The sequence below is a fragment of the Lynx canadensis genome, chromosome C1 (genome assembly GCF_007474595.2).
Source record: "Lynx canadensis isolate LIC74 chromosome C1, mLynCan4.pri.v2, whole genome shotgun sequence".
Lineage (NCBI taxonomy): Eukaryota > Metazoa > Chordata > Mammalia > Carnivora > Felidae > Lynx > Lynx canadensis.
In genome coordinates, this window is record NC_044310.1 from 140667059 (window position 1) to 140684037 (window position 16979).

At 41.8% G+C, this 16979-nt stretch overlaps 1 protein-coding gene and 1 long non-coding RNA gene across 2 annotated transcripts in view; one reads left to right on the plus strand and one right to left on the minus strand.

Moving 5' to 3' along the window:
* The window catches only part of RND3 (Rho family GTPase 3), a 20099-nt gene extending 14750 nt beyond the window's left edge, over positions 1–5349 (minus strand). The window contains exons 1-2 of the mRNA XM_030326462.1: positions 4932–5349; positions 4364–4451 (exon numbers count right to left, since the gene is read on the minus strand). Coding sequence (XP_030182322.1) covers positions 4364–4451; positions 4932–5081 — 238 coding nt within the window. The 5' untranslated portion in view covers positions 5082–5349. The remainder of the gene's footprint in view (positions 1–4363; positions 4452–4931) is intronic.
* The window catches only part of LOC115521305, a 26373-nt gene continuing 11389 nt past the window's right edge, over positions 1996–16979 (plus strand). The window contains exon 1 of the long non-coding RNA XR_003971020.1: positions 1996–3424. This is a non-coding gene — a long non-coding RNA (uncharacterized LOC115521305). The remainder of the gene's footprint in view (positions 3425–16979) is intronic.

The window sequence follows — 16979 nt, forward strand, 5'->3', positions numbered from 1 at the left end:
GTGTTTGGCAAATGTGGCACATTCTGATATTAGAACATTCACATTCAAGATATTAGAACTACTTTGGTCTCACTTACCACTTCAAAATGTTGAAACCATTACCCACTGTTTTGCAGAAACTCAATGAGTGAATTTGAGAATCATTCAGAGCATTTCTGCAACTATTAACACAAATACTCATCTTATCAATGAAAAGGGAATTTTTCTCATTAAAATCAATTAAGGATGGACCGGCATCCAAAGACTACCTTTAAAAATCCCCCCTTTTAGAGAATTTATGGTGGCATTATTTAAAAGGTTTTGTTTCCTGGCCGGGGGCGGGGGGGGGGGGGGGGGGGAAAAACTTCAAGCAGCTGGCAAATTGCCATTTGTGGTTGCTCTAATTGGGGTGTGCACTGAGGGTGGGAGGGGGGAAGTGTTTCCTACCTGAGGAGGATCCAAAGGATGTATCAGCACTAGTGATGCCTGACAAGGGAAATACACTGCAACCAGGTGGAACAGTGGGCTTGAGTTCAAGAACCTGACAAAATTAGCTCAACATAGGTTGAATATTAGCTACACTAGGCAGGGAGAGCTTCCTTTTCCCCACTCCCTGCCCTACCAGGGTTCTATGACTCTTAGGAGCAGGACTGTATAATAATACTGCATCTCTAAGGCTTAACAGAAAGCCTATTCATGGTAGGTAAGGAAAGGAAGAAAGAAGGAAGGGATGGAGGGAGGGAGAGGGACAGAAAGAGACAGAGAAAGAGGTGGTGAGGGAATGGAAAGAACTGTCAAGTTACTGTGCCTCAAAAAGTGGGAAAGAATTCTCTTCTCTTGGTGCAAAGAGGTCCCACATATTCTAATTCCATTTGATGTTCTTTCCTCTACCCAAATTGGCACTTTTGCCTATGCATAATTCCATGACTGCTGGGCAGGGGAAGGAGACCCCTTATGAGAAGCTGTCCAAGTACAGAAGTCAGCAAAGAGAACTGCTTTCTACGTAACAGAAGTTAGGTAAACCTCATTTTTCCTATTAATCTTTAACTTTCACAAAATTCCAGAAGGGGGGAAAAATCTGTCATTTAGGACTTTAGAGTCTTGGGCTTGAATGTTCTCTCCAGAGTTAAACTGATTGATAGCAGTTGGAAAAAATAAATGTATCAGAATGCATCAGGCATATGCAATTATTTTCACAACCTGAACTAAACAAATGTCCTAGTGGGCAAAGAAAATGTCAAATATTTGTCAGAAAATAATCCTGTTTGGAAATTTGTCACAAAAACCTTGAGATGAAGTAGAAAAATGTTCGGAATTTGATGTGATGAGCCGCTGATGAAGTGGCTCTTATTAGATGCCTTTCGCTCGTGAATGATAAACCATTTTAGGTGAAAATAATCTATTTCGTAGAATTTAACCAGTACTTGGTGGCTATGCTTAGTTAACATTTCACTTCACATCAACATAATAGGATTCTAAATAATACCCTTGTCCCTTTTTTTTCCATTTGTATAAATCTAAATTTCAACTAAGATTTCATTACTGGCTAATTCTGCAGTGTGATGTTTTCTTAATCACGGTTTTTTCAAACCTTTATGTTTGAGTTAAACATGCATAGTTTTTGTTATGTTAAATAAAAATAAAAGTGATTATTTTATTACAGACTTCATTTCAGGTGATTATCTTTAATCTGATGAAAGGCAGTGTTTATAAAGTTGCCATTCTTTGCGCACAGGTAATTCAGTGATAATGAACGTCAGGGAATCTTATCTCCTTGGAAACTATGCATACAATTATTCATTTGTTCATTTAACAGATTTTCCTGGGTGACTACTGTGTGCAAGGCGTGCTACATGTGTAGCATCATCATAGGGTGTACAAACTATTGAGTCTGGATTAAATATTTGAGGATATCTGAAGTGTTATTTATCTGCACGTGGGAAGCATAGCCTCAACTATAAACTGACCACATTTTGTTTGTTTTCTAGCATTTGAAAAAACAATGTGCCTTTTCTTCCAAAAAAAAAAAAAAGTCACTTTAGCTCTTTGGTCGCCTAATCTAAAATCTCCATTGGTGGTCCTGTGACTCATGGAGCATGACACAGGGGAGGCATAACCCGCATTCCTGTAGGCCCAGCCATGCCTCCTCCCTCCTTCCTAACTCCACTAGGAAGCAGTGGCTCTGTTCAGAACCTGGCTTGCTTTGTAGGTGGTGAAAACCCCAGCAACGGGTGCCAGATCCATTGAGACTAAGAGCTGAAGGCAACCAACGTCCTGGGAAACAAAAAGACTTGCCTGTCTGGCATACTAAAGCCAAGAAGTATACAGCTGGGAGAGACCCTGCACATTGTCTAGCTCTGTATCTTTTCAGATGATGAAATGAGGCTCAGGGAGGTAGAGATTTGCACACAGAAAGCCCTGGTAACCAGTAGCTAAGATCTAAACACAGGTTTTTATCAAAGACGAGGTCAGATTTACAGACCCCAAGACTAAAGAATTCTTATCATGCATTAGGTCCAAAGAGACTGGGGGAGGGTAAGTACCGATGCTAATTACCGGTACCATACCAGCGGTACTGCACTCTAGGTATAACAAATATCATGATATGTCTGGGAATCAGAGCCCATTAAATACTAGGCTATGTAACAATTCTGATAATAGGAGCTATTGAAATAAGAAAACACTGCAATTCTATCAACACCTTCCCCATAGTTGTGAGACCGTGTGCACACCCCGATACAGTACAGGGTGAGGTTCTGGTTCTGCTCTCCTTGGCCAAGCTTGAGGAAGAGCCTGCCTCTCCAGGGGGTAACAGAATCAGTGCTTCTCACTGCAACACTAGGAGCATCTGGCACCGGCCGTGAGAGGCGCTCGTGCGAGACTTCTCCTTTGCCTTTGTGCACGGACTGCCTCTGGCGACCCTGTCAGTCTGGTATCTTCCTCGTGTTCTTTAATCCCCTGAGTCCCTCGGGGCCTCCAGAGGTTAAAACCGAGGGCTGCGTGAAGCTCGCACAGTCCAGAAGCACCTCCACGAGGCCACTCCCAGCTGGGCTCAGGTCCACCCTCTGGGGCCTCCCTGCCTGACGGCAACGCTTGCGTGTTGGCACTTGTGCGCTCCTCCAAGCTAGTTTCACCCGGGATTTGGCTCGGTTTGCCCGCAGCAGCCCAACTCCCCGCTAAGCTCCCAGAACTAAGCGCGGGGACCTTCAACGGCCTTCCCGGTGGCTCCTCCTCCTCCAGAGGTGTCACCCTTCTGGGAAACGGTACTCCTCCCTCTCACCCCCGCCCAGCACTGCTGGGGGTGGGCGGGAACCGGTGCCAGCCGGTGATTCCAGGTCGAGCCTCCCGCCCTCACCAAGCTTGACCCAGCCCAAACCCCTAATAGCCACGCGCTGGGAGCCTCCCCACCGCGGGGTACCGGGCCCTCTCTACCACCGCGCGCCAGGTAGGTGGGTGGGCGCGTAGGAGGCGATAACCCGCCCTTGAACCCCAGACCCTTGAAAATAATTTACCACGACGCCAATAATTCAACTAGACAGGAAGGTCAAAGGCGAATTGTGCTGCCCGCGGCCTTATAGGCTGGCAGAGGGTGATGCAACGGGGGTCAGGAGGGAAGGGCGAGGGCAGGGGGTGGGGGGTGCGTGCGGCGGCGTGATCACTGGGGGCTAGCGGGGGTGTCGGACCTACAGATTCGCGCCGAGGCTACGCGGGTGGCCGGCAGCGGGAGACAAGGGCAGGCGACCGCTCGGCCCGGTGCTGCCCGCGCCACCAGCGCATTCCTGGCAGTAGGCGTCACGAGCGCCGCGGTTGCTTGCGCTCACGTTACAATCCCTCCAAGCGCTGAATACACACGTAACTGCGTCGCTTCAGGGATTTTCTCCCACCCTCCACTACTACCGCTGCGCTCCCAGCCTCTCCGACAACCATCAGGTTAGATCCCGGAGGGGCGCCCGTCGCAAGCCAGGTAGTTCTGAGGCGCCGCACGCATCTCCCCAGTACCGGGCCACCTTGGCCGCCCACAGGCGACTCCGGCATAACACCCCCACCCCCACCCTGGGCCCAGCCGCTCCCCGGCCACCTGGCTAAAAGCAGTTCCCACGGCGGGGTCACCCAGCGGGCACACAGCGCCCTTCTCTCCCCCCTGCCATTCCTCCCTACCCATTGTCGTCCCCCACCCCCACCCAGAAGGGACAAAATTTTCACCGAGCAGGGACTGCGGGAATCCCACGGAAGAGGCAAAGTTAACCCAGGGGCGCCGAGTGCGCTGGTGGTGCGCGGTTGTGTGCTTGGGAGTGAGCCACGCGCGGGGTCGCGAGACCCGCCGCGCGCCCTGGAGCTGCTGGAAACCCGCCCCAAGGGCCACGCGGTCCGATGACTCTCTTACCCGAAGTGTCCCACAGGCTCAATTCTATTCTTTGTGTGTCGATTTCAAAACTGGCCGTGTAATTCTCAAACACTGTAGGGACGTAATTCTGGACAAACAAAATGGACAGAGGAAGGGAAGAGGGCAAAGAGATTATCTAAAATGTACGACACCCGCAGAACACCCTCCGAAAATCGCTTCCTCACTCCCCAATTAAAAAAAAAAAAACATATATAATGTCGCACACACCAGATCACACACTAACCACGCAGACCCCTTCCGAAACCCCTGACTCACCACCCGCACCACCCTGCTCTCCAAGACCTGAGGATCCAAACCTCCCAACCCAGGGTTCCGCACACATGACTGAACAAGTTTCAGAAGCTAATAGAATGTGAAGATGCGTCCCCTACACGCTTCCAGCTCACTTTCCCTTTCCGGGCAGTCTAGCCAGGGGGAAAGTTGTAAGAAAGACTGCTTAAAAAAAGAAAATCGGGTGACGGAGGAAAAGCAAGGAGAAGCCCAACTCAAGACGGGGGGATTCCCGAGGGCCGACCCCCTCCTCCAAGCCTCCGCCGGCCACACTCACCTCAGGAAAGCAGTCTTTGGCGAAGACATGCAGCAGCGCAGTTTTCCCACACTGACTGTCTCCCACCACTACTATCTTGCATTTCACGTTCTGATTAGGATCCATGATAGATTTACTAGATAATTTCTGGCTGGCTCTTCTCTCCTTCATTGATCTTGCCTTATTTTCTCTTGGAACAGGAATTGTCTCTTAAGAGGAAAAAATATATATATTTCTCTCTATATAAAAAACATATAAAAATAAAACGCAAAGCTGGTGGGAACTCCTGAAGCGCAGCGCAGACGAGGGGCTAGAGGAGCAGGCTCGTTACTCCCCTCCAACAAGTTTTATGCCTGACTCCACACCGCGCTTCCCAAGTCCAATTCCGATCCGACTGCTTTGTTTCACGCTCTCTGCGCGGCTTTATACGCCCGGCCTTCCAATCCTCTTTCTCAATGAGAGAAGGAAACCGATCCGCCTCCTCCCCTTTTATGGAGCCTGGGAGCAAGCGCCGTCTGGTTACAGGCGGAAAATGTAAACAGTGCGCCCTCTAGGGTGACCGTGCGGGATCTATTTCCCTACTAAGTCTAGGGCAACTTGGAGATCCCAGCGTTGCTTAGCCGATGGATAGGACGGTACAAGTCCAGAAGGAGGTGGGAAATGGGGATCTGTGCATATTGATTTTTAGTAGGATTTCTTTAAAACGTTTTAGTAGGGGCTGCTTTCCATAAGCCTCATGAACATTGATGAAAGCAAAAACATTTCTCACCCAAGTTAAAACATAGTTTAAAAACATAAGAGGCAAATCTTGGGTTGGGAAGGGTTAAGTGGTTTTTTTTTTTTTTTTTTTTTTTTTTTTTTTTTAAAGAAAAAAATGGTTTGTATCACGTATATAGGCCATGGAACAATAGCTAAGCCAGGCTATTTCAGAAGCGGGAACTGGCTTGTCTGGGTCACAGCAACACACTGGTTTCTGAAAGCTGTCAGTTTCAGTCACTCAGGAGAAGGCAGAAAGGTCTGGGGGTGTGGGTAGAAGAGGTGGAAACAGAGAAAAGAAGATTCTTATAACTCAGTGCAAAAACCATTAGAGACTCAGCCCTAATGCACTAGGGACCCAAGCACACAAGGCAGCCCTTGCCCCTCTTGCAGTGAGGAAACTTGGTAGGAGGGGATCTGATCCTGACTTTATTTCCTCTATCTGTAGCCTCCGCCTCCCTAGAATCAAAGCAACTTCAGCTGTACCCAGAAAACACAAATATTCTTACTTGGAAAATGCAGGTACAACTTTCAGCTCCCTCCTCACCTCTTCTTCACATCCATCCGTCTCCCCACCCACCCCAAAAGTCTGAAAAAGGAGTAAAAATGGCCTTGCATTTGTTCTTTTTTCCCTATAAGAGGTCCTTCTTTTCTCATCTTCATCTTCTGTGCTTCAAATGGAAAGATTTCAAATATTAAATTTTAGTAAGGACAGGGACACCTGGGTGGCTCAGTCGGTTAAGCGCTCTGACTCTTAATTTCCACTCAGGTCATCATCTCATGAGGTTGAGCCCCACATTGGGCTGAGGGCTGGGGGTGGAGCCTGCTTAAGATTCTCTCTCTCCCGCTCTCTCTTCCCCTTCCCCACGTTCTCTCTCCCCTCGCCCCCCACACAAAAAATTGTAGTAAGGACATTGGCCAAAAATCTCATAGGTACCTCTATGGAGACTTCTAGGCTTATAAAGGAGAAGGTGAGGTGAAAACCCACAGTGTTCAGTACGGGGAATGAAAAGGCACACAGAAAGGGGGTTAGAAGCACGGATATAAGTATTGGATGCTAAGACCATGAAGCCTCATGGGTCCAAGGATGGTCTTGTCTTCCTTTCAGAGCTGAGAAAGTGGTGCCCTAACCCAAAGGAAGACTGTGACTCAGACCCAGCGTGTGGGTCTGGTTTACATACATGCTGGGCTAAACCACAGAGAAAGGGATAGCTGACCCTAATCAGGTTCCCAAAGCAGCATTGGCCAAAGTTTCCTCTGCAGAACTTTAATGCTCCTCACAAAAAGTGTCCTGTGTCCCAATGAGTAGTGGAGACACTGTGCCCATATCAATCCTTGAAGATGCGCCAAGCACTTTGACATGTTACAGACTCTAAAACGTTCTAGGGAAAAGTAGCCTACTTAACATAGTTTAACCCAGCTTTTCCAAAATCTACTTCAGTACTGGAAACTTTTATCAAATTATTTGCTAGTTCATTTGAAAAGCAATGGGCACTGTGGTTGGGGGCAGGAGGACACAAAGAAGTGTATCTGGGTGACCTTATTCAACCTCTCTAAGCCTCAATTTCTTTGTCTGTAAAATAGGAATCTTAATAGTAATGATGAGGAAATGCAAGCGAATTTTGCAGAATAGTTTCTGGCACAGTAAAGAATCTCCAATCTATTTTATATTTTGCATGTAACTCTTATTTACACGTCTTAGAATTATTGAACATATCTTGGGAAATACTGGCCTCATTAGTGGACTCACTAATTGGAACTGGGAGAATAGATCCACCCCCACCTTTTTTTTCCCTCAGATTTTTAACTTAAGAAGTTGCCCTTTTCTAGAGCTATGATTTGATCTTCCACATTACTGAATTGATGTAGTCTGTGTGGTTAAACCACTCTAACTAGCAATAATTATGAAGTATTAGTTTTTGGCTGACAATGAATAGGATAGCTATGTAATTTGTCATATAAGCTGGGCACTTTTGAGAGCAAAAGAGAGTACTACTAATGATTATGTCAGAACAGAGACTGTAAACAGGGTCTATCCCAGGCAAAATGAGAGGCATAATCACTTTACCAGTGAATAATCTAAAATCATAGTGGATAACTATTTTTGGAAATCAGGTGACCTGAATCTCCAGGAATCTGCCAGTTTCGGAGTGAAATTTAATGGCTGTGTAATAGAGTAGAAAACCAACTGCCTGAAGTTACCAGTCTCTGAATCTCATTAGAGCAAGAACTCTTTGCTTTACTTCTTGGGATATCTAGTGCTGAGTGTGTAATAGATACTCAATATTAAAAAAAAAAATTCATTTAGTATTTAGTTCAACAAATATTTATTAAGCACCTCCTATATTCCAGGCACATTTCTAGGAGCTGTAAATAACAGTAAACAAGTCAGGCCTGTTTGCTGCTCTTACAGAGTACACATTCCAAACCAGAGACAGACAATAAATAAGGAAGCAAGTACATAAATAAGAATGCATGTGCTAAGCTCTTTGAAGAAAAAACAGGATGGCATGTTAAACTATAGTAGATAGGGATTAGACCCAGTGGCCTGGCAATGCCTCTCTAAGGAGGTTGAGTCTTCGATGATGAGAGCAAATCAGCAATGAAACGGTCTACTGGAAGGCAAGGGAACAGAGAGTGAACAGGTCACACACAGGCAGAGTTGGGTGGGTATGAGGAACAGAAGGAGGGCCAGAAGGATTGGGGTCCCTGAAGGAGGGAGAAAATAGGTAGCAGAGCAGAGGAGAGCAGGCAAGAACTAAACAAACAATTGGGCCTTGGAGTCTGGGTGGCTCAGTCAGTTGAGCGTCCAACTTCGGTTCAGGTCATGATCTCACAGCTCAGTTCATGAGCTATGGTGACAGCTCAGAGCCTGGAGCCTGCTTTGGATACTGTGTCTCCATCTCTTTCTGCTCTTCCCTACCTTGCACACACTCTAAAAAAATAAACATTAAAAAATTAAAAAAAAGAATGGAGATGTAATGATAGAAGTTGGATTTTATTCTAAAGGTATTATGTAGTCAGATTTGGAGGGCTTGAAGCATGGTAATGACATGATTATTTGAAAGAATGAATGAATGAATGAATGACTCCAGGTTTAGGTGTGCACCAGCACTTCACTGTGAAACTCCTATGTAACTTCTCATCTTCAATGAGTTTTTCAGCTCTAAACGATACCTAGAAAAGACTAAAATTTTAGACTGCAATGAAAGTTTTTTTTTTTAATTTTTTTAAATGTTTATTTTTGACAGAGACAGAGAGAGAGAGAGAGAGAGAGAGAGAATGAGTGGGGGAGGGGCAGAGAGAGAGGGAGACATAGAATTCGAAGAATTCGAAGCAGGCTCCAGGCTCCAAGCTGTCAGCACAGAGCCCGATGTGGGTCTGGAACCCAAGAACTGCGAGATCATGCCCTGAGCCAAAGTCGGACGCTCAACCAACTGAGCCACGCAGGCGCCCCTGAAAATCTTTTTCTTAAGAAAACAATCATTTGGAAGATGTGAAACCCCATCTAGGGATCATACATTACTTAATGTCCTGCTTTTTCTTATTCTTCCTGTTTGTCTTCCTATTACTTTCTACTTTCTCTACTTAACCCCCTAAGCTCAAGAGAAGAGAAAAAATAGCAAACACCTCAATATACATTGGTTAATAAACCATGTGTATTCAACATTCAATTGCCCTAAGAGGTCTGAGCTAAAGAATTCTTTGCTTTGTGGTTAACCCTTTATTTACTAGGGGGAAGCCACTCCTCCCACAGAAACTACATTTTATCTGACACAAACAGGGTTGGTTCCAGGCCTGGAGAGGAGGTTAACTGACAGAGAACAGCCATCTAGGGTTGGCATCAAATGATAAGCAATAACTCCGTGTTCTTGATGTGAGCACTGGACAACAAGTGAGGAAATTTGGGTTTTGGTCCAGGTTATGCTAAGGCACTGTCTGACCTTGAGCAAATATTGACTGAATTATTTCCCTCAGTTTCATCCTTGCAAGAGGATGATGACATCTGCCTCCTTCAAGATGTAAAATAAGGCTGCTTAGAAAATCACATGCCCTGTACTTTCAAACATTCTTCTTTAGAAACGCACTGCAGACACCCTCCTTTTCAGGTTCAGGGCATTTATAGCGATCTCAGCTCATGGTGGAATAATGGAAGGCCTGCTCCTAATTGTTTATTCATGGTTGCTGCCTCTCTGCAGATTCCAGCAGAAGTGTTTGAAGGAGCAAGTCCACCTTGAGGAGAAAGCACAGGTCTCTCAAAGGCATCATCAATGGAGCAGAGGGATGATATAAAAAACAAGAAAACATGCAGGATGCCTTCCTAGACGTCATGTCAGAAAATAGGGACATGAGCCATGGGCATTCTCTTTGAGAATTTAATAAAATGCTGGGGATGCAATAGCTTCAAAAACATGAAGTTCAATATAAAAATAAGGGCAGGATGTACTACACTGTTCTGAAGGGTGCCACTTCCACAGTTGTCTCTTTGGGACAGTCCCTCAGCTGCCCTTATGTAACATCAACAAAATATAAGGCTTTTTTTTTTTTTTTTTTGGAAAGAGGAATTGAGGAAAGAAGGTTCACAAAATTCAGTGAATTGAACTTGTTATCTGGGAAGAATTTGTTCTCTTGGAAGGCAATCTTTTTCTTTATTTCCTTTTAAAATTATGGCTGATTGCCCGGTCAAGGGCATTGCAGGAAGCTGTGTAGTCTGTTTGGTGAGAGTACTCCAGTCAAGTTGCAGAATTTGGTCTTGTTTTTCCTCATTAATGCTGACTGCTAATATGATTTACTGCTGCTGTGTAGACTGAGCTCTCACCCTTTAGCCAACAGGAAATGACACAGCTGTGTGAATGTTGAATAATAAGTGATTGCCCAACTGATCATCCTTCCCTCTGTTTATAGCATATTTGACAAAGAATTTGTTGCATTCTTCGGAGACCAGGACCACATAATTTTGGTGGTGGATATTACAGGGCACCCATAACTCTTCCCAAGTGCCCCTTCCAAACTTCAGTGTCTTTGATTCCCGATGGCATTTCTTTATCGTTCAGTATTTCCTAGGGGAAACAAAAAGATCAACACATAAAGGATTAATACAGGATTATAAGGCTCATTGATTACTTAATATACTAAACATCAGTATATACTTTATATCAGTTTGTCAGTGCAATATGAAAAAATATTTAAGGAAACTTTTAAGAAAAAAAATTTAAATGAGTGCATCATAACTTGTTTTCTTTTAAGAGCATATAGTACATTCAAAAGATATACCTTTTTCAGTATTCTGGGAGTAGTCAAAGAAACGCAAAGATTACTACTGAGCACAGATCAGTCCATCTTTCAGAGACTGCCAGAGCCACATTGCTAATCTGATGAGATTTACAAACCTGAGTTACTTATGGCTCAATGCATCGTCAAGTAGCATTCAATATTTGAATCCAGGACTTAAAAGATGGAGTTATAGATGTCCTGTCAGGTTTCTGGAAAAATCCTTTGTGGGAATTCTTTCCCTTATGATGAAATGCTCAAAAACAAGTTGAGGTTACTATTTATTTAAAGAAAAAGCAGGGATTGTTAGATCAAACTTAAAAACACCCAGGAGCCACTGTTTTATTATTCCTGAGCTCAGTGTGAAGAAACAGAAAATGATTGGCTAGGTTGAATTGAAAGGGTTCATTAACTTAGGCAAAGACAAAGACAGTAGACTTTAATGCTTTTAACCTTAAATTGCATATATTATGTTTTAGACTAGTAGCTTTCCATGTATGATTGGGCAGAGGGCTACTACTTTCATAAGTAAAACCAACCAAGAAAAAAAGCCCACAGATGTTCTCTGGGAAACTATCTCCAGAATTAGAAGTCAAACTGCAATAATTTTGATGGTAAGCCTATAAAGGGGTGTCTAGGTCTTGTACTCTGTCTATAATATTTATTTAAAAATTGAGTGCCTTAGATGAGTTATTTTTAAACTTGAAGCATGCATGATGCATGCGCAAGACTTATCACTAGTGGATCAGTAGTGATTGCAGACCTAAAATTTAAGAATCGTTGCTCTAAACCAGATTTTAGAGGGGGAACATTTCTTTTTTGACGTTACCGATTTGCCTGTAGCAGACCAGATTCATTACTTTAGATCATATTCTCTGCTGGAGGGGTAGCACTTACCAAAGAGCTTATGGCTTCCCTGTTAAAGACCATAGACAATATGACAATATCAGTTCCTTCTTTTTTGTTGCCGAATTGGAAGCAAAATTATTTTTTTTTTGTTTTTAGTTAGTCAAAATAGTTTATGTGTTATCCTAAAAGATGCTTTCAGTTAAGTTTTCTTTATATCTGGCTGTAAATTAAAATCTCAAATCTTATTCTTTCCTTTGGAGGACGCCTATTTAAGGTAAAAGAGCATTCTGGAAAATACAGCCCAAAAGCTCAAAATGGTACTCAAGAATATCCAAGATAATGCAGGTCCAGATAAGGTCTTGCAACCACTAATTTTTGAAAACGTATATGAGGGAGAAGAAAATTACTCTTTTATCCCCGGCCAGCAAGAATCTTGTCTTCTATAAACATCTTCTAGACTTGAGGGTCCTCTGTACCCTCCTTCTCCACTCCAACCTCCAAGGAACCCTCTCTGAAAGGCACTGCTTTTCATAATGCTAGCTCTTATTGAGTGTTGTTGGACGTGATTATGAACTGTTAGTGCCTTAAAACTGGCCACCTAAGTAGAGGTCGGATGACTCACCACAATCTGATCCTGGCCCTTATCCAAGATGTTTCTGTAGGTCACATTACTGTCACCAAACCACTACAGACTGGCCTTAGGTTAAATGAATGTGTAAGTGTTATGATGCAATGTCTGGTAACCAGCAAGATGTGTAAGTTATATGAGAAAAAAACCCGTCTTGTGCTTTAAAAGCAAAGAGGAGGTCGTAATACATCAATTATACAATTCCTCTTAATTTTAGCTCAGAGCAAAAAGCTACCATCAGCACATTGTATATAGCCATTGATCTTAATAAATATTTACTGAGGATTTATGCCAGTACGCATGGTTCTGGCTTATAACCTCCATGCAGCCTCTGAATATGCCTCCTGGTGCTTCCACATTGTCCCAGCAGTGCTATGGAATCGGTCAAATGACTGCTCTTAGGTGTCCCCCATGTCATCCAGTCCCACTTAGAGGATCTAGCTTCATGTTAGACAAGGTCACTAAGGCGGTTAACATGTTGGCACCAGGGCATTTATGGCAGCTCATATACAATTAAAACAGACCTTTGAAACCAAATTTTATAGTACATCAGAGATTTTGGCATGATGTGAAAGAAAAAGAATAAGGGTATTTATTTTTATTAAAAAGCATGAATTAGAAAGAAAGGCTAAGATTAGCATACTAAAGAGAGGCTTATTTATTATAATGTACAATGGAAGTCATTCAACTTTGATTCATTTTCCAAAAAAGCTAACAGCTATTGCCCAATTAATACATCTTAGAAATTTTTCCCAAATGGTGCTTTCCATATATATAAATTCATAGTTTTATTTCTCCCCAGAGTTCTCAGTTTGCATTTTCAATAGCCTTGTTGAGTGCTACCTGGCCTCTGCTTCTCAGTCAGAGGTACTGGAAAGTCAGGTCAAAAGAATTGGAGAAAAGACTATCAGAAGACTTTGCAGTTTTCTGGAACTCACTGGGGCACTTTGTGATCTGTAAGACCTCTTAAAGGATGCTGAGCGAACTTACCGTGGGGCCCTTAAACAGTCTCAGGTGAATGAATAGAAGACTGTAGGACCAGCAACTCTAATCATGAAAATTCATTCTGTACTACCCCCAACTGTCTGGGTGCAAGTGTAACAGAAGTGTTTTACAAAGGAGGGGCAAATTGTTAGGATAATTCCAGGCCCCTGATATCCACTATTCCCACACACATAGGTCCCCATGGGTTTTCATTACTATGAGGAAAATCAGTTTGTATTAAAACATAAACAGACCATTAGACTACAAACCCTACCTCCAAAGGAAATCTGGGCTACAAGCATGATCTTTACGTTTCCTAAAATTACACAGGAGTAAAAACAATGAAGTTACAGTTTGGAGAGCAAAATTTTGCTTACATCTTGCAAATATAAATGATCCTTAAATTGTTTTAAAAAGCCCAATAAAATTACTGTTTCAATTAAGTGCAAATGAATGGTTCTGTTCACCTCCTGGAACAGAGGCAGTTTCAATTCAGTGATGCGTTGCACTTCCTTGTCTGATCTTAAAACCTCTGAGGAAAAGCTGCCTAAGAAACTGAAATGCACTTCCTTGCAATGAAACCCTTTCTCAGTCATGAGCCAGTCCTAGAGGCCTATGGGCTCAGGCAACACCATTAGTTACTCACTCTTACCTTTCTGATTTAAATCTAGTTCAAATATCTCTCAAAGGAAGCCTTAAGGGGATGGGGGAAACTCAAAAGGCAGTATTTACATGGAAGAGTGTAGGCACTGGTGGTCCATTCACTTTTACTTTGAAAATTATGGGTAATTATAGGCGTGAGAGGCATCCAGATAGAAGGACTTCACACTAGCTGTGTGATCTTGGGCAAATGTTTAACCTCTCTGGGTGTCAAGTTCTCCACCTGACCTAGATGACCTCTGAGATTTTGTACAGCTTTAATAAGCCATGGTTTATGACTTGGATTGTGTTTTAGATCAATAGGAAGAACTAAGTCCTCCACTGCCTGCTTTCTATCAGCCTCCAGCACCTGGCTCCCAAACGTAGAGCTCTGAACACGGGTACCACGTTTCCAGGACCTGGATCCTCCACAGGCACTTTTATATTTCAACTCAAGGATCCGACTACGTGATATGTTGAGGTCGTTTAATTTCTGTCTTGTCTAAACAGTATCTTTTAGAAGGCATTAAGAAAAAATCCATTCAAATCTAACGCAGAATAGCAGATTGCCACATGGTCAAATGAGCTGGTTTCTTTATATGCACACCTGCAAACATAACTGTCTTTTCATACATGCCCATGATGATATATATGTATCATACAGATTTGGGAGTTTGGGAAGTTTTTTTCTTTATTTTATCTAAGTATAATTACATACAGTAGTAAGTATACACTTTTGAGTGTACACATGAGTGAATCTTGACAAATGTATATGCTCATGTTATCAGTGTTCCAAAAAAGATATAAAACATTGCCTTTGAAATTTTCCTTAGGTCTTTTTCTACTCAATTTCTTTTCTGAAAGGAACAACTCTGATTTTGATTTTATCTGCATGGATAAGTTTTGCCTATTCCTGAACTTTGTATATTGCTTAATATAATGTTGTTTAGATTTAGGTATTTGATTGCATGTATTTATAATTTGTTCCTTTTTATTGCTAAGTACTATTCCATTGTGTGAATATGCCACAACTCATCTATGCTTCTGTTAATAGACAAATTGGCTCAATTCCAATTTTTCTCTATAATGAATAAAGTTATAGTGAACATTCTTGTACATGGCTTTTGGGGGACTTATGTTTTCATTGGCAGGGGAGGGGTGTGCATATGCAAATACCTAGGGGGGTATTGCTGGGTCAAAGGTTAAGTACATATTTAACTTAGTGAGAAATTGCTAAACGACTTTCCAGTACTGATGTACTATCCCATCAGCAATGTGAGTGATTCCATTGCCCTACATTTTTCCTGACATATGGTATTTTTACTTTTAGCCATTCTAATGGATGTATAATGATATCTCTTTGTGGTTTTATCTTGCATTCCCTTATGTATTTCCCATTTTCATATGTCTATTGGGAATTTATATATTCTCTTTTATGAAGTATCTATGCAAAACTTTTGCCCATTTTTATTGAGTGTTATTTTTTTACTGTTGATTTGTAGTTTTAAAAAATATTCTCCCATGCTAGTTATTTGTCACTTGTATACATTGTGAATATTTTATCCCAGGCTGTGGTTTACTTTTTCATTTCTGTAATGGTATCTTTTGAATGTTGGTAAGTTTTGTTTGTCAATTTTTTCCATGTATAGCGAGTACTTTTTGCATTCTGTTTATATTTTCCTACCTCAGCTTCACAAGTATACTCTCCCGCTGTTTTCTTTATAGGCTTAGCTTTTAGCTTCTATCTTAGGTCTGTAATCCTGTTCCAGTCAATTTATGTGTATAGTGCAAAAAAACAAAAAACAAAAACAACAACAACAACAACAACAACAACAACAATAACAACAAAACCCTGTATGGATATCCAGTTTATCTAGCATCTTTTCTTGGGGAAAATTATTTTACTATTAAATTTCATTGACATCTTTGTAAAAAAACATTTTGACCATAAATGTATGGTCTATTTCTGCACTCACTTTATCATTCCATGAATCTGTTATCTATTGTTACACGAATACCACACTTTCTCGATTATAACTTTATATGAACTCTTCACATGTAGTGAAAATTCTCCAATTTTATTCTTCTTTTGCAATGATGTTTTAGTTATTCTAAGCCCTTTATGTTCTCAGTATCAATTTTAGTTTCAACTTGTCAAAAGAAAAAAACCAAAAAACTGTTGCTGGGTTTGTGACTGGAATTGCATTGAATCTATAGATGAATATGCAGAGAATTGGGATCTTAGCAACAAATATGGGGAGAATTGGGATCTTAGCAATATTCAGTCTTCTAACAGGAATCTGGCTCACCTCTCCATTTTTTAGGTGTTTGATTTTTCTCAGCAATATTTTATCATTTTCCAAGTACAGGTCTTGCACCTAGTATGTTAAATATATTCCTAAGTATGTCATGTTTTGGTGTCATCATTTTGAAATATTTATTTCCACCTATTTGTTGCTGATATATAGAAATAGAATTGATTTTTTTTGTATACTGATCTTAAATCTTGTGATCTTGTTGAAATCACATAATCATTTATTACATTTAATAGGTTTTTGGTTTTGGTTTTGGATTTGTTTTGTTTTGTGTTGCTTTTGCTAAATTCCTAAGGATTCTCTTCATACACTAACCTGTTGGCTGAAATAAAGACAGTTTAAATTTTTCTTAGAATCAATACAGTGTTGGCTAGGGTTGGTGAATGTAAACACCCCTAGCTTGATATCTGCCTTGGTGAAAAGTGTTCAATATTTGTCCATTAAGTGTGCTGTTAGCCACAGGTTTTTCACAAATTTCCTTTATCATATTAAGGAAGTTTCCTTCTGTTCCTGGCTTGCTGAGAATTTGTTGGATTTTTTCAAATGTTTTTTTCTATACCTATTGAAATTATTGGGTGATATTTGCATTTACTTTAATACAGTGATTTAAATTGATAGATGTTGGAA